This window comes from Chionomys nivalis, chromosome 10, assembly GCF_950005125.1.
Source record: "Chionomys nivalis chromosome 10, mChiNiv1.1, whole genome shotgun sequence".
NCBI lineage: Eukaryota > Metazoa > Chordata > Mammalia > Rodentia > Cricetidae > Chionomys > Chionomys nivalis.
The window spans coordinates 39,105,639-39,128,538 of record NC_080095.1 but is presented as its reverse complement, the minus strand read 5'-3'; the positions used below and the strand labels follow the sequence as shown (position 1 = coordinate 39,128,538).

At 47.0% G+C, this 22,900-nt stretch overlaps 3 protein-coding genes across 16 annotated transcripts in view; 2 read left to right on the top strand and 1 right to left on the bottom strand.

Moving 5' to 3' along the window:
• The window catches only part of Flvcr2 (FLVCR heme transporter 2), a 65,615-nt gene extending 55,754 nt beyond the window's left edge, over nt 1-9,861 (top strand). Inside the window, exons 6-10 of the mRNA XM_057782599.1 lie at nt 860-970; nt 2,167-2,272; nt 2,569-2,680; nt 3,153-3,208; nt 8,267-9,861. Coding sequence (XP_057638582.1) covers nt 860-970; nt 2,167-2,272; nt 2,569-2,680; nt 3,153-3,208; nt 8,267-8,332 — 451 coding nt within the window. The 3' untranslated portion in view covers nt 8,333-9,861. The remainder of the gene's footprint in view (nt 1-859; nt 971-2,166; nt 2,273-2,568; nt 2,681-3,152; nt 3,209-8,266) is intronic.
• A 2,079-nt stretch (nt 9,862-11,940) lies between these two features.
• Erg28 (ergosterol biosynthesis 28 homolog) lies at nt 11,941-20,622 on the bottom strand. 3 transcript variants are annotated; one of them, XM_057782743.1, is made up of 6 exons: nt 20,397-20,622; nt 17,908-18,068; nt 15,239-15,329; nt 14,434-14,489; nt 12,807-12,925; nt 11,941-12,680 (listed from the first exon to the last, which is right to left on the bottom strand). In XM_057782743.1, exons 2-5 carry the CDS (start codon nt 18,038-18,040, stop codon nt 12,816-12,818), a joined length of 390 nt encoding a protein of 129 aa, XP_057638726.1. In that variant the 5' UTR covers nt 18,041-18,068; nt 20,397-20,622; the 3' UTR covers nt 11,941-12,680; nt 12,807-12,815. The 3 variants fall into 3 exon arrangements, with proteins under 3 accessions (XP_057638726.1, XP_057638724.1, XP_057638725.1); XM_057782741.1 differs by lacking the exon at nt 14,434-14,489; XM_057782742.1 differs by lacking the exon at nt 14,434-14,489 and having other exon boundaries at nt 17,908-18,064.
• Nucleotides 20,623-20,770: 148 nt separating this feature from the next.
• Ttll5 (tubulin tyrosine ligase like 5) overlaps nt 20,771-22,900 on the top strand; it is a 258,328-nt gene continuing 256,198 nt past the window's right edge. For 8 of the 12 annotated variants that reach the window (XM_057782731.1, XM_057782726.1, XM_057782734.1 and 5 more), the window contains exons 1-2: nt 20,771-21,013; nt 22,433-22,604. In XM_057782731.1, the coding sequence (XP_057638714.1) occupies nt 22,531-22,604 (74 nt within the window). In that variant the 5' untranslated portion in view covers nt 20,771-21,013; nt 22,433-22,530. Of the gene's footprint in view, nt 21,044-21,179; nt 21,307-21,706; nt 21,766-22,432; nt 22,605-22,900 lie in introns of those variants that run through there. The other 4 variants (XM_057782729.1, XM_057782727.1, XM_057782730.1 and 1 more) reach the window with 4 other exon arrangements.

The window sequence follows — 22,900 nt, the reverse complement described above, 5'->3', positions numbered from 1 at the left end:
TGGCAGAAGGACAGAAGGGTGGGGTGTGCTGAGGCGGCACCCTACCGGAAGTGGTCCAGGAAGCAGAATGCAGGTCTGTTTGCAGGAATCAGGTTCATAAGAGTTCTGGGTGGCCTACACCCAGAAGAGAGTTGTGTGGAAGAACATGGGAGAGGCCAGCCTGACCTCAAACCCAGCACACAGAGAAAGGCGGCAGGGAGTAGGCGGCCAGCTTCTCCCTTTGGCTTTGGAATTAGCTCGAAATTAGAGAACATTGTCTTTCAGCTGCATTGTCCGGAGCAGAGTGGTTCAGGTTCAAATTCAACAGGAAAAGCTATGCAAAGGGCCACAGGAAGAACTTAATAGAGGGAGTCCACAAGCCAGGCTACTGCCCAGCACTGCTATGGGGCTTTGGGACTTCACATGTAGCAAGCAAGTACATGCTTCACAAAGAGCAAGCTTTAAAGTGGGCTTGGCCATCACCACCTTGACTACAGCTGGTGTTTGTCTTGTTATCCACCCCCACCTCCTTTTTTGTTTTTGTTGGGGGACAGAAGAAGGACAGGGCTGTACCGTTCTTACCCATGGATGGGACATGACAGGTTAGGCTTGTGGAGAGAGCATGCAGAGAGAAGACTAGCGTCTACCTAGTCTTCTTTGTAGCATTGACCATGGTGTGATTATTTATTGTAAATGGATAACTGTTGGATTAGTGTTCCTCACCTACACAAAGATGCTTCTATGGAAGCAGATGTGCCAACATGCTGCAGAGAGCTGGAAACAGAGCAGGCATCCAGTAGATCCTCGTGGAATGAGCAGTATAGCAATGGGTGCTGTTAAAGTAGGGTCACGTGGCTCACCGTCTTTGCATTATCCGTAGGGAGACAACCCTGGTGGTGTATATCATGACTCTGGTGGGCATGGTGGTATACACATTCACCTTAAACCTGGAGCGGCTATGGGTAGTATTCATCACTGCTGGCACACTGGGGTAAGTTTCACCGCTGACCTGCTTGAGTTGGAAAGCACAGCCGCTGGCTCCTAGAGTGGCCAGTAGCCCAAGATCCAATGCACGTCCCCTGTGCTGCCTCCTCACTGACCTCCGGGGATGTGGAAATGGTGCCGAGGGGTCTTGTTAATCTTGAGGCATAGGCCAGGTGGAGTGGTGCATGTCTTGAATGTCGCCTTGAATGCCAGCACCCAGGAGGCAGAGGCAGGGGGATCTCTGTGAGTCTGAGGTTAGCCTAGTCTACAGAGCGAGTTTCAGTTCCCTACACAGCTATGGTTATGTAGAGAGACTATCTCTTTTTTAAAAAAAAGAAAGAAAGAAGAAAAGTAAAAAACAAACCAAAACAAAACCGAGTCACCTCCGGTAGCTGGGCTGTGCGGGTGGAATGGAATGAAGCATGAACTATGTCCTTCAAGGCATCTGGGATGCTAGGGAATTTAGTGGCTCCAACCAGGGTTCAGTTTCACTACCCAGTGTCGTTAGAGCACAGGCATGGCCCCTATGTTCCGAGCTTATGTCTCCTCATCTAAAACGAAGATGAGTGTGGCCAACTTGATAGGGTGGTTGGAAGAAGTGAGAGAGGCCATGGTATGAAGACCCAAGGAAGCATGGTGCAGGTGGAAGGAGTTAGAACGAGCATTTTCAGACATGTTGGGTGAGAAAATGCACAGAGCCACAGGCCTTTTTCTGGGTTCCACCTCTCAGCCGTTTTCCCTCGGGCAGTGGGAGCTGTGAGAGCATGAGAGGTACCTGGTTCAGTCCTCAGCTGCCTCCTCTTGGGCAGGCAGTAAGGAGAGTGTCCTTCCAGGTCTCAGAGATCCACGGGGATGTAGCCCAGTGTCTGGGGACTTCCCCTTCTAAGCCAGGGCCTGTGGACCAGGACTACATATTCTCAACTGAAAGTGAAGCACACCAGGCACTCTTATCCCTTCCATAAATGCTAATGTGTCATTGCGGCTAGAGGGAAGACCTCGGAAGACATTAGAGACCCACCGAGCATAAGGCCGAGACGTTTGCAGAGATCTCTCCATTTTGGTAGATCATCCCAGACCATTGTAGAAGATAGACTGCTGACCTGACGGGAAGAGAAAAGCAGGGGAGGGTCTCTCACGGGAAAGGTGGGCTCCCAGTCTTGTTCTGGAGGCTCTCATTGCCTTGTTCTCTGGTCTGGACTTTAGCTTCTTCATGACTGGCTATCTGCCCCTGGGGTTTGAGTTTGCCGTGGAGCTCACGTACCCAGAATCTGAAGGCATGTCGTCCGGCCTCCTCAACGTGTCGGCACAGGTAGGGTCCTGTTTTCTTCTTGTTCCCTGCTTGGCTGTGCTTGTGTTACATTGCAGTATGGCATCTTTTGCTGTTGTTGTTTCGCCAAAACAAGGTCTCTCTGTGCAGCCCTGGCTGTCCTGGAACTCACCCTGTACACCTGGCTGACCTCTAATTCAGAGATCCACTCACCTCTGCTGCTTGAGTGCTGGGTTAAAGGCGTGCACCACCACCGCCCGGCTGAGTATGGCATCTTAATCCTCCTGAAGGCCTAGTCGATTAAGCCCTTGCCTCCTGCCTTCTGTATGTTCCTCCAGGTATTTGGGATCATCTTCACCATCTCCCAAGGCCAGATTATTGACAACTATGGAACAAAGCCTGGGAACATCTTCCTTTGTGTGTTCCTTGCCCTTGGATCAGCTCTCACTGGTGAGTGGGGGTCTGGGAGCAAGCTAAGGCTCAGACTATATTTGGGATTTTGGCAATTTGGAACCTGTGTCTTGCCTGATGTAGGGGACAGATGGGAGGGCTTGACAGGTCTCTTTTGGGGTATCTGTTTGCATGGGTGAGTGACTTTTGGCATCAGAAGGCCCATGTTTGATGTTGACGTCCACAGCTTGTGCAAGTGGCCCAGGCTTCGGAAGCCTCAGATCCTAATTCGTGCAGTGAGGATTTGCTGCTGGTGGTTAGCACAGTGTGTGTGGTGGCCCCTAATTGGATGCCAGCCTCATTACCTGGGACCTTTTGTAAGATGGGTGATGACGCCAGCTCCATCTTGATCTGAAGCAGGGTCGGGAGAGCTGTGATTCTTAGGAAAATGAGGGTCCCTTCTGCTGCATGAACTTAAGCAGTGGATTTGCTTGATGACTCCACCTTTGACACCCTTCTCTTTTGACCTCAGCTTTCATCAAGGCAGACCTTCGGAGACAGAGGGCAAACAAGGATGTTCCTGAAACTGTGAGTGTGTGGGAGCTTGGTGGGTTTAGGCTCTGGGTCCCAAGCCTTTGGATAAGGATGTGGTGACTCAGATGGGGCCTCCTGGAGTTCTCAGAGAAACTGATTTTTGTGGTGTCTGTGAGACCAGCTTGCCACTTACACACATGTCATCCAAAGAATTTTCTCATGGGTGTTCAGTATTGTTCCTCTTTCTTAGAATCTTCTCCCATTTTCTTTTCTAAATTCTTCAAAAGATTTATTTTTATTTATGTGTATGAGTGTTTGCCTGCTTGTATATATGTGTTCCATTTGTATGCCTAGTGCCTACAGAGCTCAGAAGAGGGCATCATATCCCTTGGAACTGGAGTTGAAGGTAGTTCTGAGCCACCATGTGGGTGCTGAAAACTAAACCTGGGTCCTCTTTAAGAGCAACCCATGCTCTTCACCACTGAGCTGTTTCTCCATCCCTTCTTCTACTTTCAATTAGCCACAGCCTCCTTGTTAGGTCCCCAAGAGCATTATCATTGCTGGCATAAACTTCTAAGTAGCATCTAATCTTGTGATTCTGAACCAAGCCTTGGGTCCGTGGCTTCACTGATATCAACTTGGAGTCAGTGACTAGCAAGGGGACACAGACACTTAAACTGACCACTCTGGGACAGTGGTGGTGACAGCCTCTTAGGCAGAGATATGGGCGTGGAGCCAATGGATTGCCAGAAGGTTCTAAAAGGACAAGTCCAGAAGCAGAAGTTGGTGGCAGTGGAAGAGGAGGGTGGGACCAGGAGTATGTCCTACAACAGAAGAGTATTTTCCATCTACTCTAATCAGCTGGAAACCACTTTAAACAAAATGATAGATAGGCTTAAGTCTGAGTGGGGCTAGGGTAGCTCAGTGGCAGAGTGCTTACTCAGCATCTGCAGAGCATCACATGAGGGATGCGGAGTCAAGTGAGGATGAAAGGAATTGCAATTGTGGAAGTAAGGTATTTGTTCTGTCTGTCTATCTCTATCTATCTATTTATCTATGTATGTATGTATGTATGTATGTATCTATCTATCTATCTATCTATCTATCTATCTATCTATCTATCTATCTATCTCTCCATCCCTTTGACTTTCAACCAGGGTATTTATATATCCTTTGTAAAAATAAAAATAAACAACTGATAAAAGCATAGCAAATATACAAAAGTCTTAAAATCATGCTGTAATTCTATCATCTAGAAATACAGCATTTACAACTTATGCACGTCCATGTAGTAGATATGTGTATACACCTACTTTTTTCTTTTTCATGTGCATGCATGCTTGCATGTGTGTAGGTGGTTGTGTGCCTGCATGTGGAGGCCCAAGGTTGGCATTAGGAATTTTCCTTGGTCTTCTACATCGTACATTAAGGAGGAATCTCTACCAGAACCCATAGCTCATGGATATAGCTAGTTTGGCTAACCTGATTATTCTGGGGATTCTCCTGTCTCCATCTGCTGAGTGCTAGAATTACAAGTGGGTCACCAGGGCCACCCAACCTTTGAGTGGGTTCTAAGGATATGAACTCATGTTCTCATGCTTATCTGGTTGATGCGTTTCCCACTGAACCAGCCATCTCCAAGTCTTGGTTTTTGTTTGTTTGTTTGTTTATAGTCATGATCTTATTATTTAATTGTGCTGGTCTAGAATTTATTATGTAGCCTAGGCTGGCTTTAAACTCAGGGTGATTCTCCTGCCTTAATATCATGAGTGCTGGGAATACAGGCATGAGCCACCATGCCTGGCTTCCCTTCCTTCCTCCCCCTCCTCCTCTTCCTCGTCTTCCTCCTCCTCCAATAGACTCTATTCTAATTACTGCAACACTCCAAGGGTACTGATCTTCTGCATACACTTTTAATGACTCCACACTGTTCTTTTATATGAGTAAGCCTTGATTTCACAGTTTTTTTTGTTGTTGTTCTTTGAACATTAAAATTATTTTTGATTGTTATCATCAGTATTATAATTAGTGGCTGGTTAACCCGCTTGGTTTGAGTATGGTGTCAATATTATAACGCGGGGGTCTCTGTGACCACTAGACCGCCACACCTGGCAGAGCAGTGGTCTCCGGGAGGCAAGAAGGCAGTTTGGTTTAACATGACTAACTAGCAGGTGCTCCTTCAGACTTGGGGAGTCTGACCCTGAGTAGTTTATTTTCGACTTAGTTAAGCACAGCACAATTTGGTGAAAACTTTCCTGGCAATACATAACTCAATCCCGTGTGTATAACAAAACATTCACAAATCTCCTCAGGAAACAAAGTAAGCTAAATAAAGATTAGAGGTACATGTGACACCTTCCATTAAGATGGGTTCTATAAATTGTCTGAGAAAAACAAGCTGCTGATAAGGGTCTGGGGAGGATCCAGTGGGGTCAAAGGTCACCAGGCTATTAACCCCGCCAGTGCCTAGCCTTCTAGGTGGATCAGGTAATGCATTCCATTCCGTTGGAGGGACAAACCTGTGTGTTTAACATTTCTGGTTCCCCTAGTGCTTTTCTGTGAGCACAAAGACCTCTGTGCCTCCTACATTATAATAAACAGTATAGGAATTAATATGGATTGCTCTGTTAAGTATACAGTATTTCCTGGAGAAATGGATCAGCTGTCAAGCAGCGCCTTGGACATTCAAGGCTATGTGAGAATAATAAGTGAGAATCTTTACTTCTTTACTGTTTGTCTTCTGATAACACATTCTAGAGTTGGCAGGTAGCCAATCGAAAGGGGAGGAGCCTACAATAGAGTGTTTGCTGGGAGATGGAAAGCCTAGGGTAGGAATGAAGTTATCTAGACCAGTGTGAAGAGCAAAGGCCACCATGGACATGGGCGTTCACTGTTATATGTTAGGAGACAGAATGATTTAGGGTATTTTGGGCAATAAGTATATGACAAGGTGTTTGCAGCAAAACAAGATTTTTGGTGAAAAATTTTTAATTGGGACTGTAATCTTTATGTTTGGTAACATGAGATGTGTTTAAGTTAGAAGGTAAAGGCAAAGCAAGAGTTATAAATAAATGGTATTTACATATTACATATTAATATATATCAATATTAATACTATACATAGCTGATCATATTGTATCCCCAGTCCATTTACCAGTGCTATAACCTATGGACATGCATATATTTCATTTTCTACTCTATATGTTTGTTTAATATAGATAGGGCTAAGGCAATCACTCCAGCTAAGAGTACTGTTCACGCAGAGGGCCCAAGTCTAATTCCCACCATTCATATATCAGGTAGCTCATCAGGTCCTGTAACTCTAGCTTCAGGGGATCTGATGCCTTCTTCAGACCCAGCACTCACTTGACTGTTCTCTCTCTCTCTCTCTCTCTCTCTCTCTCTCTCTCTCTCTCTCTCTCTCTCTCTCTCTCTCTCACACACACACACACACACACACACACACACACACACACACACTTTAAAGATAAACTTCAGAACCAATTGCACTCTATGCCTTACATCTACAGATAGGCCTATTTGCCTATTTCTCTCTTGTTTACTTTTTCAGTTGTAAAACTTCACTCTTGTTGGAACCAGACCCTTGGATATTTGCTCAGTTTTCAATCAAGTGGAGCTGTTGGCCCAGTCTCCTTGAGGATAGAGTATTGAAGGCAGCACTGGATGGGCCTCGGTGCCTTAAGTGCCTGCAATGGTGCTCACCTGTGCTGTCTCCCCATTTTGTATGCTTGAATTCTGGCCCTCACTGGCATCTGCAGCTACTTGAAATGAAGGGGAGGTCAGAATTATGCTGGGGCTGTCAGGAAGGAGCTACGGTGGTCAGTGCATCCCTTTTCTGGAGCCCTGATCACGACACACCCTATGGCAGTCAGTGTAGCTCAGAGTCTTGGAGACAAACACATTGTCAGAGCCCAGTGTGGACAGGGCATGCGTCAGATCTGGCTGCATCTGCCCTTTCTCTACACCAGTGAGATGCACTGTTCAGATAAAGAGAGAGCTTAAGGACAGAGCAACTAACTTGACCTTGACTGTGAAACTTTGGGTTTCCATTTTTCTCCCAGCACCTAGACAGCAGATGTGCCTCCATACGCCTAATCTATTTTTGATGCCAATTTTGAGGTGGTGGCTTCAGAGGAGGCAGGCATGTGTACATTGTGTGTGCCAAATGCGGAGAGTGACCCGGTCAGCTGTGAGTTATCTGAATGAAGGTTACTAAAGGCCGAGGCAGAGCCGGTGCCAAAGGGCCTGCAAGATTGAGAATGAGAAGGCTGGGCTACTACAGCTGTGGCCCTTGTCATGGACGGGACCCAGGCATTCCTAGGGACAAAAACACTATTTGTCCGGCTGGCGTTGGCCTCCAGCTTGGCCCTGCATCCACTCCCCTGAATCCTGAGCAGTGCTGGCTCTGCAGTACTGTGTCCGAGATCCTTTTGCCAATTAAAAGACAGCCAAATGCCTGAGTTGGCAATATGTACCAGGGACCCCAAGGGAGAATTTCCAGGCCATGCTTAATCCCAAACCCACTTAACAAGTGTGAGCCAGGAGACTTCCTGTAAGTGAATTCTACGCCATACCCTTCCCCCAAAAAGTCAAGTCCAAACTGGTTCCTTCCAAAAGCTGCTCTCGGGTTTTTCTCTCTGAATACATATATAACCACATAGCCATTGAGTTCAGCTATACAATTAAACAGGGTGTCTCAAAATTGCTCGATGGCATCCATTTAATGGACCTTATAATAACCCTCACCTCATCCTGGGGGCCACCTCCCATTTGGGGCTAGCTGGAGGGTCTGAGGGACTTGCCAGTCTGGAACCTGGAGCATGGGAGGTGAGTTTGGAACTGTCAGGACAGGATGTTGGCTCTGCTCCCTTCGATGAGTGGTAACGATGGGGGGCAGTATTTGGGGGAGCACACTCAGGTTGGGCTGCTTGCTTGTTTCCTTGTGCCTTTTATTTGCTCTGGGGGGGACAGTGGGTGGCCTCTTGCCCTTGTACTCACGCTGATCCATCATGGACAGCGATCTGCTTCAACCAGGGTGGAGGAGATCTGTGTGTTTTAATCACAGGGCTTCCTGTTTTCTTTGCCTTCTAGAAAGTCCAGGAGGAGGAGAGCAATACCAGCAAGGTGCCCACCGTTGTGTCAGAGGCTCATCTCTGAGAGAGAGACAGAGAGAGGTGGCAGAGACTCAGGAACAGACACACTCGCCTCTAGGTCCCATTGAGCTGTCAACTGCCAGCACCTACATCTCCACGGAGGAGCTTCTACAGGAAGCAGCTGGAAGATCTGTGACTTGCAAGGCAGTGCCTATGCCTACTGGGCCCTACCTGAGAACCTGGCTGGTTTACTCAGGGGAAACCTCACCTCTCTCCAGATGCAGACTGGATTCTGGTCCCCTCTCCCTGTTAGGGACTAGCATTGGGAGAGGCTGGTGAAGGGTGCTGGAGTCCATCCTTGCTTGGTCCCTTGCCTTTTCTTATCCCTTCTCTCGTGGAGAACACTTCCAGAATTATCCTAAGAAAGCTTATTCAGGAGATTAACTTTTTCTAATGTCTTAAGACTTAACCACACGAAGCCTGGTTCTTACTGAGAACGGGCAAGCTGCTCTGCCTGAGGGTCATGATGAGGAAGCATCATGGTACAGCCTCCATCAGAGCCCAGCATTCCACAGAGGCAGCCCTATCAGGACTCTTGACCTCAGCCCTCCCAGCCAAACACTGCACTCTCTTCCCACCTTCTTTCCTGACAGTCAAAGACAAAACAGCAATAAATGAGACAAAACCTCTCTTGTAGCCCTGAAGCAGAAAATGACTGGAGAGGGCTCCCGGCCTAGCTGCAGCAGTGCTGGGGGTTACCCTGAGTGTGTGTGGGGCTCCGCGCTAGGATGGGAAGGTGCTTTCCTTCAAAAGAGGTGCTTCCCCAGGGACTCCAGTGTCCGAGGCTACTCAGAATGTCTTTATTGAATATTGCACTGGGAAATGCTGCCATCAGCCCAGAGGCTCATGGCTCTAACCTTTATTAAAAGTTAGTCTCATTGACTCTACTCTGACACCCAAGGCTGTCTCTGAGGAAAGAGGCAGAAGGCGGCTCTTAAAACAGACATGATGTCTGTCTCAGGTAAACATAATCCTGTGGAAGTCTGGGACAGTATTTGCACAACCAAACCCTCTCCCTGCCTTTGCTGGCAAATTCTACCAGATATTTTAAATTGAGAAGGACTCCTTGTAAATCCCAGTTGACCTCCTTCCTCCCCCAGTCTGCTGGTAACGTCATGGCTTTTGTAGTGTCTCCTCCAAGAGAAACTGGCAACTAATTTCTCCTGCGCCTTGAGCAATTCTGGTCAAGACCATTGCGTCATCTGGCATTGGCCATGGCCTTAGCATTCCAGAATAGCCAGATTGCCTGCAATATCGGGGTGCCAGGCCAGAGGGGATTCACTTGTGTGCACATACGTGCGTGTTTGTGTGTTGGGTGTAGACCTGAGCAGTGGACGGGAGGAAAGCAGTGTGGTGGAGGGTTAGGGATGGAAGAGAGAGGTAGGTGCCTTACTTTCTGTCAAGAGAAAGGAGTACTTTTTTCAACTGTTCAAAATGGACATGTTTGCTCAATCCACTTATTTAAAAAAAACAAACAGAATTTGTATTCCTTGTTTATAATACCAAATATTTTTAAAGCAATAAAGATTTTTCAAAGTGGTTTGCCTTGTCATTTGGCAAGGTAGTGGCAGCTCTGGGCAGTCCCTACAAGATTATCACACTTTTTTGAGACTGTCTGGGAGACGACTGGGGGTAAGGGGCAGGGCTTGGGGCCAGAACATCTGTGTCCTTTGTTGACAAGGGTGTAACATCCTGTTGGACTTTTTTTTAACAGACTTTAAAGGTTCCTGACCGCCTACGTAGAAGATGTAACTCAGCGGCCAACCTGTGACCCTGACTTTCCCTCTACTGTGTCTACTGTGTGTACGCTGGAATGTGCTCCTCCCCAGGAGAAAGGCCCACTGTTGTCCTTGGCTCTGCCTCAAAGGCAGCTGAAGTGTTTTGTTTGATCGTCCCAGACCCACACCAGCTTGCTCTGGCTGGTGTCCACAGCGTAGCTCCAGCACTGGCAGCTTGGTGACTTTCTCAGGGACTGTCCTCCCTGCTCTTCTTCTCCACCCTGTTCACTTTACATCGGCTACCAGGTTCTCTGCTGTCACTTTTTCTGCCTGTTTCTTGCCTTGAGAAGTGCCCCACACCCGGGACATTCGGGCACTCTATCTTATCAAGTCTCACCTGGAGAAACCATGCTTCACTAGACGTAGGGGAGGGATTGAGCCTGACTCTTAAATTGTCTTCTTAAAACAGTGAGCAGGTGAAGATAATTTCGTCGTGGGGATCCGAGGTCTGGAACTGCATTCTCTTTTGGCAATATAAATGAAGCCAGCCTGAATCGGAAGCCAGAGCTGTGCAAAACTGAGAGAATTGCAGTAAAAGGGAGCTGGAGACCCGACCAAACACCACCGAACCCCAGGACATCTTCTTTTGGGCTACAACACCAAGCCATCTTACCCTTCAGTCATTTAAGGCAAGCTTTCCTTCTACTTTCCTATGTATTTAACTAAGACCACCAGCCGTCCTCCTTACCCTTACCCAAGCAACTTCCTTCCTCTGACCTTGCACCTTTCAAGGTCAAAGCATTCACCCTTTGGTCAAAACAGCTTCACTGACCTCATTCCTTGAATGGTTGCTGCTCCTTTTCCCCTAAATGCTCAACATCTACGTTCCAGGCATTTGAGTCTCAGCTGAAGCCCTCCAGTGCAGAAGATCTTTCTAATCTGTTTAGGATCTGTTGTCTTCTTTGTAGTGAGTCTTTTTTCTGTCCCACCAGCCAGTTCCCAAATAACCACATGGAGACTTATTATGAAAGCTTGGTCTTAGCTTAGACTTGTCCCACTAGCTCTTATAACTTAAATTAACCCCTATCTTCTAATCTATGTCCTTTTTATGAGGCTCATTCCTTTGTAATGCCTATGCTGCTTGCTCTGCATTCCTTCTTCCCAACATCCTCTCTGCCCCCAAAGTCCTGTCTAGCTATTGGCCATTTAGCTTTTTATTAAACCATTCCAAGGGACACGTCTTCACAGTGCACAAAGAGATAATTCCACAATAGTTCCTCCCTCTGCCTCTTGATTCAAACACCTGCTTCCTTACAGAATTCTGTCTCAAGTTCTTGGCTGTTTCATGGAACCTGCTATCCTGACTGTGTGAGGCCCGTGGCCTTGTCTATGCTGTTCATGTCTCCATCGTGAGGATCTAACATGGAAAAATTCCTATAGGTGTTTGTTGAAACAGTGACTAGCTTGCTGAATATATAGTGTCGGTGGCCACTCTGGAGCAGTACTCAGAAGTGTTGTTCACACGGAGGCATCAACATTGGCCTTGCTTCCTTATACTCTCATGGCTGTTCCTCCTAGCTGCTTCATTCTACCTTAGGTATCTGTGCTCAGGAATCTACTTCTTTGGGAAGAGAATGGGAAAGGGCCATCACTGTTGCGCTGTCGATGGAGAATCCTGAAGGTGAAGAAGGAAGAAGTGGCATCAAGAAGACAAGTAAGCAAGCGACCATGAGGAGCTAGAGGCAGCCAGGCTTTCCAGGGCCTCGAGCTGCCTTACCCCGCCCTACTCTCTGCAGTGGACAGAAAGACGCAGAAGGCTCCGCTGCTCCGGTGTTGGGGCTCATGGAGGGTGAGAGGCCCTTAGGAAAGGTTAAAGCACACGACTGATCAGAATAGAAGGCTTTTCTATTTATTATAAAATGCATTACACAAATACAACTGACCGAAAGGTCTAAAAACAGTCCAGACTCTTCCAACCTTTATCCAGCTGTAGATAAAAGAAAAGCCTGGTCTTGCTCACACGGAGGGCAGCCCTTCTCGGAAGAGCTGCCTGTTCCTCGGATGGTCAGAGTCTTGGGGTCCAGCAGCAGAAAGAGGCCTGTATGTGTGGACAATCCCTGGAAGCAGCCCTTGGTCGCAGCTGCTCTGGGCAGGCAGCAGCTTGAGTTCACAGTTCTCATGTTCCCACCACACAAGTCAAAGCAAGGAACGGCGATTAGCAGAAAAAGTGAAGGACCAGAAAAGGAAGCCAGCTAGGGGAGGGCACATGGGTATGTGTGTGGGGCTTCTGAGGATTTCTTGACTTTAATTAATGTAACGATATTTCTTAGATGACTCTAAATTATATATACGTGTTACATAAGTTTTCTGTATGAACATCTTAAATATTTAAAAACATTAAAAACCCAAAACCCCAAAAGCTAAAGATGCTGAACCTAGATGAAGGAGCTAAGGACACAGGTGAAAAGAAATGATGTAAGGACAGAGGATGAAGAACGAAGACAGCCAAGGGGAAGACGACGATGTTTTGGAGGTGGCAAGGCTGGCCTCAGTTTCAGTTTCTCTTCTTCTGTATGGATCCTGGTTCTGCCTCTAGATACCGGAGCCCAACCAGCATACCCAGGATGGAGAGACCTTCAACACAGAGAGAAGATTAGCGGTGGATATAAAAACCACAAGTCCAACACACCTGTGCTCTGCACCAGCCCCACCGCCACAGGGGTCACTACCGCAGGGGGTCTAGGGTGGCTTGGTGCTTACTTGCCACCATCAGGGGTGCCAGCACACCAACTGTGGGAGCTGCTGTTCCAAATACGAACAACTCCGAGAGGAAGTGTCCCAAGGCGAGGAAGAAGGTCCACAGTGTGATGTGGTAGAGTCTGTAAGGGACAGAGATGGGAACCAAAGTGACTACGTGTTTGGTTCAGCACTGCAGAGGGTGTCGGCTGACTGGGCACAAGTGACACATTCCTTAGAAACACCTGGCTATTTAATGACATCAAGTTCTACTCTCCTGGGGCAAAACTAGAGACCTTTGAGGCATGGGCCAAGCAGTCACAGTGGGCCCTATGACTTAGCAAGGTAGAGAGAAGTCACCATGAGAGAATCTGGATGGTAGACTTGGGCCGTGCAGCAGTTCTGGATCAAACATACTCACGTGCTCAGTGCCAGCTGACAGACTCTAGCTGAAGCCTACCCTAGCAGGTGTCTGGCCATGAGCCAGCCAGTGCTGTGTGATGGAACCGTAAATGAGTGTTTTAAGCGGCAAGAGGCCCTCAGATGCTCTTGCAGTACAGGTTTGCTAGTTTATGTCTTGGCCTAAAATCTGGTCTGGGGAGGTCACACAGCAACTCCAGAGGAGGAGAACTTGTTCCTCAGTTTTGATGATGAGATGGTGGCTGACCACCTGAATTTCAGGTATCTGTTTTTTTGTTTTTGTAAACTATGAAAAAAAATTAGGACACACTCCAAGTAAATAGTAAACTAACGAAGCACAGTGTGACCAAGACTCAGCTATAGCTACCGGTTTTCACATTTGGACATTTTTGGTTCTTTTCAGTTCTGGGGATCAAACTCAGGGACTAATGAATGCCAGGTGAGCATTCTGACTCTGAGCTAGATCCCCAGGTGGATACTTATATTACAAAGAAATAAACATTACAGAAGTGGAAACATCTGTGCACCCTTAGCTTACCCTGACTGCCTTCTCCTCCCTCCCCTTTTCAAAAGTACCCAGTGTCTTAAATTGGTTTTTACCATGCTGGTGCACGTTGCGTGTGTGTGTTGTGTGTGCATTTCTGGTTAGGGAGGGAATAAGCTCAGGCTGCATGTCAGAGGGCAATGGATCAAGGTCCTAAGCTAGAAGTGACTGGAAACATTAACTCAGCATTTGCAACTGCTCTGGGCTGGAGGCGGGAAAACTCTGAGGAGTGAGGGTGAGAATGAACTTCTGTTCACTCTCCGTGCACAGCACAGAAGCTGCAGCCCTTATACCTGGGTCTTCAAAATGATTATCCCATCCTCCCTTCTTCTCATTCACCCAGAGAGGTAGAACAGCTATCTATTATCATTTTACAGATGAGACCAAGGTACAGAGAGAGCAGACAACAAACCCGGCTACCAGCAACACTGAGAGCAGAATATGTTTTCCTTGCTTTCATTCTTGACCCCAGGCAGTTTCCACTAAACCAAACTGCTTCTAAAAATATGTGTCCAATCTAGGACATGTAATCCAGTTTCAAGTTTAAAAAAAAAAAATAAAAATAAAGATGGAAAGATCAAAGGGCTAATAGTTTTGCTTCAAATCCCACTTGAGTTGGTCTCCCTCTGCTTAAGTTAATTGAGTTTTTAATATTTATATTACAAAATCAGTAATGAAAATCACTACCTTCTCTCCCCAGGGGCTGCTGAGAGACTGAGGCAAGGTCATGTAGGTGAAAGCTCCTGGAAAAACCAGAGAGGAGCCATAAATATTCGAGGGGGGGGGACAAGATAAAAAGATTTCAGTGTAAGGTTGGCCCTTTGACAGCTTCACCTAGTGAATTGAGCAATGGCTGCTTCAACCGAGATAGTGATTACTGCTGGGAAGAAAGCTTGAGCCCCCTCCAGTGGCCAAGACTGGGTATGGCATCATCTAGAAAAGAGGCTAGGATGGCCTGCCCCTGTTTATTTTCATCTTATTCTTAGGAGAGGCAGCATACATGTTTCCCATACTAACTGACTTCTTCATGGGCCTCTTTCAGCTTACTTGTGAGTTTCTCTCTTTTCATGGATTTCTGGTGGTTCCTGATTAATGAGGATTGTGCAAAACGTATGTATGGGACTAGGGATGTAGCTCAGGGCTAGAGGATGTATTGACTGTACTCAAGGGCCTTCATTTGATCCAGCAGCACTATGAAGTGAAACCAAAACAATACTCCAAGACTAAACTGAGCACAGCATTCTAGTTCTTTTATAGAAGAAAGGTGGGTTCCAGTCAAGACGTCCAGGCCACTAGTCAATGGCAATGTCATTTGCTATGCTCTGTCAGGCCTAAAGGCATTTCAGGCCCGGAAGGAATGGTGCGCAGGACTCTCATTTTCTATACTCTATGCTAATGCCCTAAAGTGACAGGTCCAAACAGCAGGGCAGTGCACGTGCGTGGAGCCTGACTGGCAACAAAAGGAAGCCAAAGGCGTTCTTTCCCGACATACGTTTTGTTGTGGATATCAATGGCACAGAGGCAGCGAATCACCGACGAGAGCAGCGTCCAGATCCCAAAGGTCCGGGCTTGAAGGCCATTCACTGTGTAGTAAAGAACGAGAGCGGTGAGAAGGGGAGGGCCGAAGTGAGCTTTGCCCTAAGCTAGCCTACTTCCCTGGTGAGACACAGACAGCAGCCCAGCCTGACCTCCCTGTGGGGGCCCCTGAGGAACGGAACGGAAGGAATTCTGAGTGCTGCTCCATCCACTTCGGATGCCTGCAGTTGGAAGGGAATGCTGCAGAGATGGTCTGAACACACAGATGCCTACCAGGACCAACAGCCTTTGTAGACTGCTAGAGACCAGATGCCAGCACCAGCATAGATGTGTTCAAGGCGTGGGCTTCCAGAGGTCTCAGATCTGCTCTGTCGTGACGATGCACAAACCAGGACGGCTTCTTGTGCACACAGAAGTGTAAAAATACTATCTCTCTGGGGGTTCTGGGGTCTCTGTTCTTGGTAGCTTCGTTGTGATACTGCTGAATTAAATAGCTTGCCTTGAAGATTCAAGTCACATTTTCCTGTAACAGTGGCACTTTCTGTGTCACCTGAAGGAGTTTTATAAAATCCCCATGCTCTGGACACCCCATTAGTTATATCAGATTCTCTAGTCATGAGTACTTTCTAGAAACACCCTGCTTGCGTAACTTAACTGTAGAGCCAGTGAACTGAAGCACCCTGGATTTCAAATATTCAAACTGCAAAACACAGTTAGTTCTTTTGCTGATCTCTCTTATAGAAAATTTTTTTTTCTTATTAAAAAGAAAATCTGGGAGTAGTTCAGTTGTTAGGCACTTGCCCAACATGCAGGATAAGACGTCCCGGGTTTGACTCCCAGCACCGGGGGTGGGGTGGGGTGGGAGTCAATGAACAAAGTCGACAACCGAGAACTTTATTAGCTTTCACTTGGGCTTAAAAAATTCGTTTGCAGCCGGGCGGTGGTGGCACGTCTTTAATCCCAGCACTTGGGAGGCAGAGGCAGGCGGATCTCTGTGAGTTCGAGACCAGCCAGCCTGGTCTACAAGAGCTAGTTCCAGGACAGGCTCCAAAACCACAGAGAAACCCTGTCTCGAAAAACCAAAAAAAAAAAAAAAAAAAAAAAAAAAAATTCGTTTGCCTTTGGAAATGCAGATAACTCTGCTAAATTCACACCAAGGACCTTTTAGAGCGTAATGAGAAAATACTTGTAACATCAGCCATTTGGTCACACATTCTTTAGAAACCAAGTTCATGGCTTTTCCAATGAAGACGGAAGAAATTCCTTTAGTGTGATTTACTCAAAACCTGACAAGGATCAAGTGAAAGTTTACATGTCTGGGCCACTAGAGCACTGTTCTGCCAACATCCATGTGCACATGCTCGCTTGCTCGCTCGCTCTCTCTCTGGGCAAGAAGATGCCCTCTCCACTTCCAGATAATTTCTAATATTCTGTGATGTGCAACTATACAAGTTCCACGACCACCCAGGACAGCAACTGAGCAGCAAGAAAAAGTCCTTCCTGCTCACATTTCCAGATTCTTGACTCCCATTATATCTGAACTTTGTTCAAAGTAAGCCTCAGCCTACTTAATTTCATTCCTACCTACGTGCTGCAGAGGAATGAGTAGGTCAGAGCCTGGATCTGGGTTAGCTATAAGTGTGACAGAGCTGCTGTCAATCAGAGCTGCATTTCCCAGTACCCCTGTGCCAATGGCGCCAAGTGCCAGCTGCAGAGAACAGATAAGCAGTGGTGAGCTTCATGAGTCAGGAAAGGTCACTGTGAGCTGGAAGGTTTACTTTGAGAGAGCAATCTGGAGGGATTTGGAGTATTCACTTGGACTAGAGCTCATTTTGGGAAAATCTTGGCTGGGTAACTGTCTACCTGTTACATAGATAATGGGCCTTGTGTGCCGTGCCCTGATTTCTGATGAGGGCACTGAGAAACAGTAGAACGTCTGTTTATGGCTTTCGAATAGTGCCCCAGAGTCACTCTATTTCCTTGCTTGTCTTTATGCAGGAGCTTCTGAACACATCCACTGTCCAGGGTAGTGTCAATTGAATGGAGAGATGTCCAGAGATAACTGGGAAAAAGGGGTCAAGCGCTTCCCACACATTCTATTTCCCTAGTGGCTACCAAGACTGGAGGAGGCAACAGAACCAGCAGGATACTTCTAGAACTAGAGTCCCAGGCAGGTTTGAATGATTAGATTTGGAGATGGAAGGAAGTGTCTGTGTTCTGATAGACTAAGTAGCCTGGTCTATTCAGATCTATAGCCCAATCAGGGAATTAACAGCTAGGTCAGTGCCACACAGAATACACTTCTTTACATTATTTTCTTTTTGTTATTCTAATTAATTAATTTTTTTCTGAGGGGGGGGAGTAGGGGGTTGAGGCAGGGTTTCTCTGTGTAACAGTCCTGGCTGTCCTGGAACTCACTTAGTAGACCAGGTTGGCCTCGAACTTGCAGAGTTCTGCTTCTGCCTTCCCAATGCTGGGATTAAAGGTGCGCGCCACCATGCCCGACAATAAACTTATTTTTTGATATAGGGTCTCACCAAATTGACCAGTGGCTTTGAACTCTCAATCTTCTTGCCCTATCCTCTTGGGCGCTAGGATTACAGGCATGTTCTTTTGACTTCTTACCAAGGTTTGGCTTGCCAGTGTAGAGCTTCTCATAGAGAAAGGTGTGGTCTCGGAAGCTCTGGAGCGTGTTCCCCATGGCTATGATGGACACCATAACCAGCCAGCTTCGTAACACGTTCAGGAAGCGGCTCATGATTCCCCTCACAGAGAGGGCGCGCTGCCTTGGAAACAAAGGACACAATGAAGGTACTTCCTCATCCACCACAGCTCTCTAACCTCTGGGGTTAGTCTGGGTCCCACTCGCAAGAGCTGGTCCGAGGGACGCTGGCAGAACATGTCACAGACTCCTCCTCGCGTCCTCTGGAGCAACCCTGTTTTCTTGCCACACCGCTTTCACTAGACATGATGCCTAGGAATACCTGCCTTACGCGGAGGTCGGTTCAGAGTGACCGAGGCTAAAAAAGAATGCAACGGGTGGGAATTCTAGCAGGAAAGAAATGGCAGGAAGGGGAGCAGAAGAAATGGGGTAGACTAATATTTATATCAAGTAACAGAATGGGTTTCTGGGTGAAGCTTGTGCTGCTGCCTGTGCTCAGTCACTGTGATGAGGGTGAATGAACGGTGACCTTGCAGTAGGATGTTAAGTCATTCCCCAAAGCACAGTACCACTGTAAGCCAGAATTCCATCCCCTCGCCTGGAATCAGTACTGTCTCTTCATCTCTTCATGCCATTCCTTTACAATACAAGTGGCTCAAAGGTGGTTCTGAATCTACTCAGATACCTGGATACTGATGACATACTTCCAAACTCATAGAAGCTGTACTGTCCATTTGAGTGGAAGTTATGGTGTGGGTGACCAACTGGCATCCTTAGTTTTCCTCTGCTTGGTTCCCAGATACATAGTGTTACATAAACTAAAACAATCTAAAAAGAGGTTTTTTTTTGTTTTTTTGTTTTTTTTTTAAAAAAAAAACAAACTTCCTTGGCTTGGTGTTGGGCTGCAAGAAAAACTACACTAGTTATCAGTTATGGGGAACTGGTGCCCTATGCTTGCCCCATGTATCTAATATTGTATTTGACTTGTTACCTATATCACCATAGGCAGGCACTACTAGTATTTCCATTTTACAGATGGAGCTCAGACTAGTAGCTGAGTGATTTGCTCAGGTCACATGGCTAATATAGGGCAGAGGGCCATGGCCTGTTGAAATGACTCTGTGTAAATACTACCTCCCGACGAATATTTTGATGAAGTTCCCATCTTAAAAAAATATTTATTTACTTGCTTTGAGACAGGGTTTTACTATGTAGCCCTGGCTGGTCTGGAACTCATTACCTAGACCAGGCTGGCCTTGAACTCACAGAGATTCATCCGCCTCTTCCTCCTGAGTGCTGGAACTAAAGACAGCCACTATGCACAGCCAAGTTCCCATTTTTTTTTTTTTTGAGGAAGCTAAACACACCAAAAACACTGTTGTCTTCAGATGGTAGAAGAGCGAGTTTCTATACCTTTTGTTTAGATCAAGCCTTGTTGAGTAGCGATTTCCATCAGTTTGATCTAAATGAATCCCACAGAGATAATTTATCATGATCATCATAATTTTGGCCCTTCATTGATTGATCTGCTGTCAGGCTAACTTCTTTGTCCTGAAAGCTGTAGGAAACTGTCAGGCTGCCTTTATTACTGTGGTAGTATGTTTCCGTACGATCCCACACTACCCAGTACCGATAGTAAAGTGAAGTGACCAAAATCCAATTAAACAGGGCGTCAGGAGAAGAAGGCTGAATCCAGGGGAAACAGAGGCCCCAAACACAGACTGTCCCAGTCTATCGAGTCTCTGGCCCTCACCGACATTCACAGCCTAGGCCAAGATCCACTTCTCTTTATTTTGTCAACACCAGACTCAATTTGACTCAGTTAAAAAAAGCTCCACCTTCACACATACTCCCATTCATAGAAGCAGACCGTATGCCTTCCACTCTACAGATCTTAGAAATCTCAGCTGAGAGCTGATGAAGACACAACCAGTGTATTTCTGTATTGCTCTACCAATTCCTTAAAACCATTTCCCTGGAGTTTTGAGGTGATGGGAGGGGTGGGGTTTACAGTATCGATTTCCAAATTTTGTCCAGACCCAGTTCAGCGTTGATGCAAGGCTAATTAGCAATCAGGAAAGAGGGATTCCTATCCTAGCTCCACCACTCAGCTCTGAGGTCTCAGGCAAGTCACTGAGACTCCACAGCCCCAGTTTTCTCATCCGTAAATTGGGGATACAAACATTTATCTCAAGGGTTACTGGAGAATTACACGAGAAAATGAGAAAGCTCCCTGCACAGTGCTAGGTTCAAAGTGACTGCTCGTTCATTCGCCTGTCCTCAGAATTTAGCAAACGCTCTCCATTTTCCTAGCACCCCCTTGGACATCATTTCTAGATTCCTTCCCCTCCCAAAAGGTAGCTTTCCAGGCAACCCCCACTTTCCTAAATTCTTCAGATAGTCTCATTCGTATGCAAAACGGACACTTATATCCCATTCCAAATTCTCCTACCTGACGACCCAGTACTACCGCAGCACGAGAACCAACAGCATCCACAAACCAGCTCCCCCAGGACAGCGCCAGTCCCAAGTCCACTCGGGCCACTGTCCCCGCCCCCACCCTCAGTCCAGCTCTAGGATTGGGTCGTTCCTGTCAGTCCTCGCTCCGATTGGCTGGGCTGGTTCAGTTCGAGCAGGCGATAGGGAGTGAACCCCTTTGCTGCCAATCAGCGGTTGCGGACGCCTAAGCCTCTCCCCGCTGCGCCGCTCACGCGGTAAACCCTTCTGTCGAGCGCGGCGGAACTCTGGGTTTGGAGTCAGCCTTTTAGGGGTGGGGAAAACGCGAAAAGTAGAGGAGCCAAGAAATCCTTCGGGCGACAGCCTGGCTCTACGCCGGCGCCCGGGCGCGCTGTGATGACGCCATCCGTCCGCGCCGGCAGTCGAGCGTTGTTCGCGCCGCTGGCAGGCGCCTGCGCAGTGGCTCCGAGCGGGCGGTTGCTTGTTGGTTGTTGTAGTAACGGGGGAAGCAGCCTTCGGCGGCTGCGTTGATTCCGACTGGGGAAGGAGGAGGGAGGTGAAGCAGAGCGCGGTCCCCGCCTGCCATCCCGGAGCTATGAGAAGATGAGACTGGTAAACGCCTGCTGGGCGCGCTCCGGGGAGGTACGCCCCAAGGCTGGGTGGGCGCCGCTGCGCTTCCCTCCGAGCCCCGGAGCAGCTGTTGGCTTCCGGGCGTGCTGGGCAGAAGCGCTGCGGCACAGTACCGCGTCCTTGCCAGCGTAGCACCTGCGGAGCTGCCTAGGGTTGGGGTGAGCTGGGGTGGAGCAGGCGGCAGATCCCCGGGGGGACAAGGACTTCCTTGGGCATAGTGTCTCTGATCGTCAGAGCACCTTATCTCGTCTTGCTCGTCAAGGAGCCAAGGGAAGGTGGGCATCCTTCTTGCTTGGAGGTTTTAGTTTAACTTAAAAGACGCTTAAGCATTTTGGGAAAGATCGAGAAATCCCTTTAGGAATCATCCGAAAAGAATCATTGAGGTTGCCAGATGCTGCCGATTTCTGCTGAAGATATGTAGCTGTTGCCGCCTGCTGCAGTTGTTTCGTTTGCTTGATCTTGTGTATGCATAGACAAGAAAAAGTTTGGAAAATTGCCCCAAATAGATTATCTATGAGTAACGAGCGTTTTTCCTATGTGTTTCTATTTCTTCTAAAACAGCGAACATGAACTTTTCCTCCATAGAAAGTTTGAAGTTAAAAATGTGGAGTTGAAAATGTCCTATTTTTAATGTCTACTTTAGGTTTGAATTAAAATGTGTAATTTTTTTTTTAGTAACAGAATAATTATTAGGAGTGTTTGGCTCCCTACTCCCCAGCTGTTTGTCATTCCTGGTGAGAGGAAACATTTTCTTTACACTTTTATTAAAAGTTAAGTTGAATTGGTTTTCCTAGAAACACAGCACCATGTTTGTTTGCTTGTGGCAGAGTCTGTATAAATAGTCACAAATGTTGTGGACCTTGAATTTTTGTTTTGATCTTCATCAATTCGTCTAGCAAAGACTTGTCTAAATTTAGGCAGTCAGCTATCCATGTCAGAGTGCCCTAAAGCTGTCCTTTTTGGTGCATGCTACATTTGCCATATATGAAAAGTGAGGAACTCAAATTTAGTAATAGCTTTTTAGATACAGCAGAGACACTGTGTTTGAAAAAAATCTTAAGCTGGATGTGGTGGTACATGCCTTTAATCCCAGCACTAAGGGGTGGTGGGGGGGGGGACAAAGGCAGGTAGAGCTCAGAGTTTGAGGCCAACCTGTTCTCCAGATTGAGTTCCAGGAGAGCTAGGGCTACTCAGAGGAAACCCTGTCTCAAAAAAAACAAAAGAAAAGAAAAAATAATTTTGGTTTTTATGGCATTTGAGGTGCACAGTAGCAGAAGGTGAGCTTCTAGAGGCTGGATAATATTTAGGAATACATTTCTTTTCATTTGTTTTTAAAGATAGTGCCCCAAACCCTGAAGTGCCTACCTGCATTGTATTTGAAATCCTCTGACTTTCTCGCAGGAGTCTGTGCTATCCAAATTGTCTGATCCAGTGAAACTGCAAGGAAGAAAGGTCTCTGAGGCCTCTGTCTGTTGACTGCATGACAAACCCTAAAGGAAATGCCAGTTGTGATGGCCCGGGACCTGGAGGAAACAGCATCATCCTCAGAGGATGAGGACCTGGTAAACCAAGAGTAAGTCATGGCAAGCCCTTGGGGCAGAAAGTCGCTTCTCTTGCTCATAGCCAGCATCCCTGCTCTGTTGTTGTCCCCCTGTGACTGAAGTCCACATCCTGTTATTCACTTCCCCTTCAGCTCTCAGAAATGTAAAGGCTGGGCTGTATGTTTCCAGGCTTGTGAGAGAATATCAGCTTTAGATGTTGTAAAGTTCAGGTAGGAGCGCGGGTGAGCTTGTGGTTTATTTTAGTTTTTTTGTTTGTTTTGTTTTTTTTCCTTTTTCCAATTTGTTTTTGAGGTAGGGTCTCATTCCT

What these genes read in the sequence shown, in the direction of transcription:
- Erg28 (XM_057782741.1), bottom strand. Translation starts at nt 18,040, where the DNA reads ATGAGCCGCTTCCTGAACGTGTTACGAAGCTGGCTGGTTATGGTGTCC. An exon ending in CACTGGCAAGCCAAACCTTG is followed by an intron (nt 15,330 to 17,907) that starts GTAAGAAGTCAA and finishes TTTACTACACAG; the next exon opens with TGAATGGCCTTCAAGCCCGG. An exon ending in ATTGATATCCACAACAAAAC is followed by an intron (nt 12,926 to 15,238) that starts GTATGTCGGGAA and finishes TGTCCCTTACAG; the next exon opens with ACTCTACCACATCACACTGT.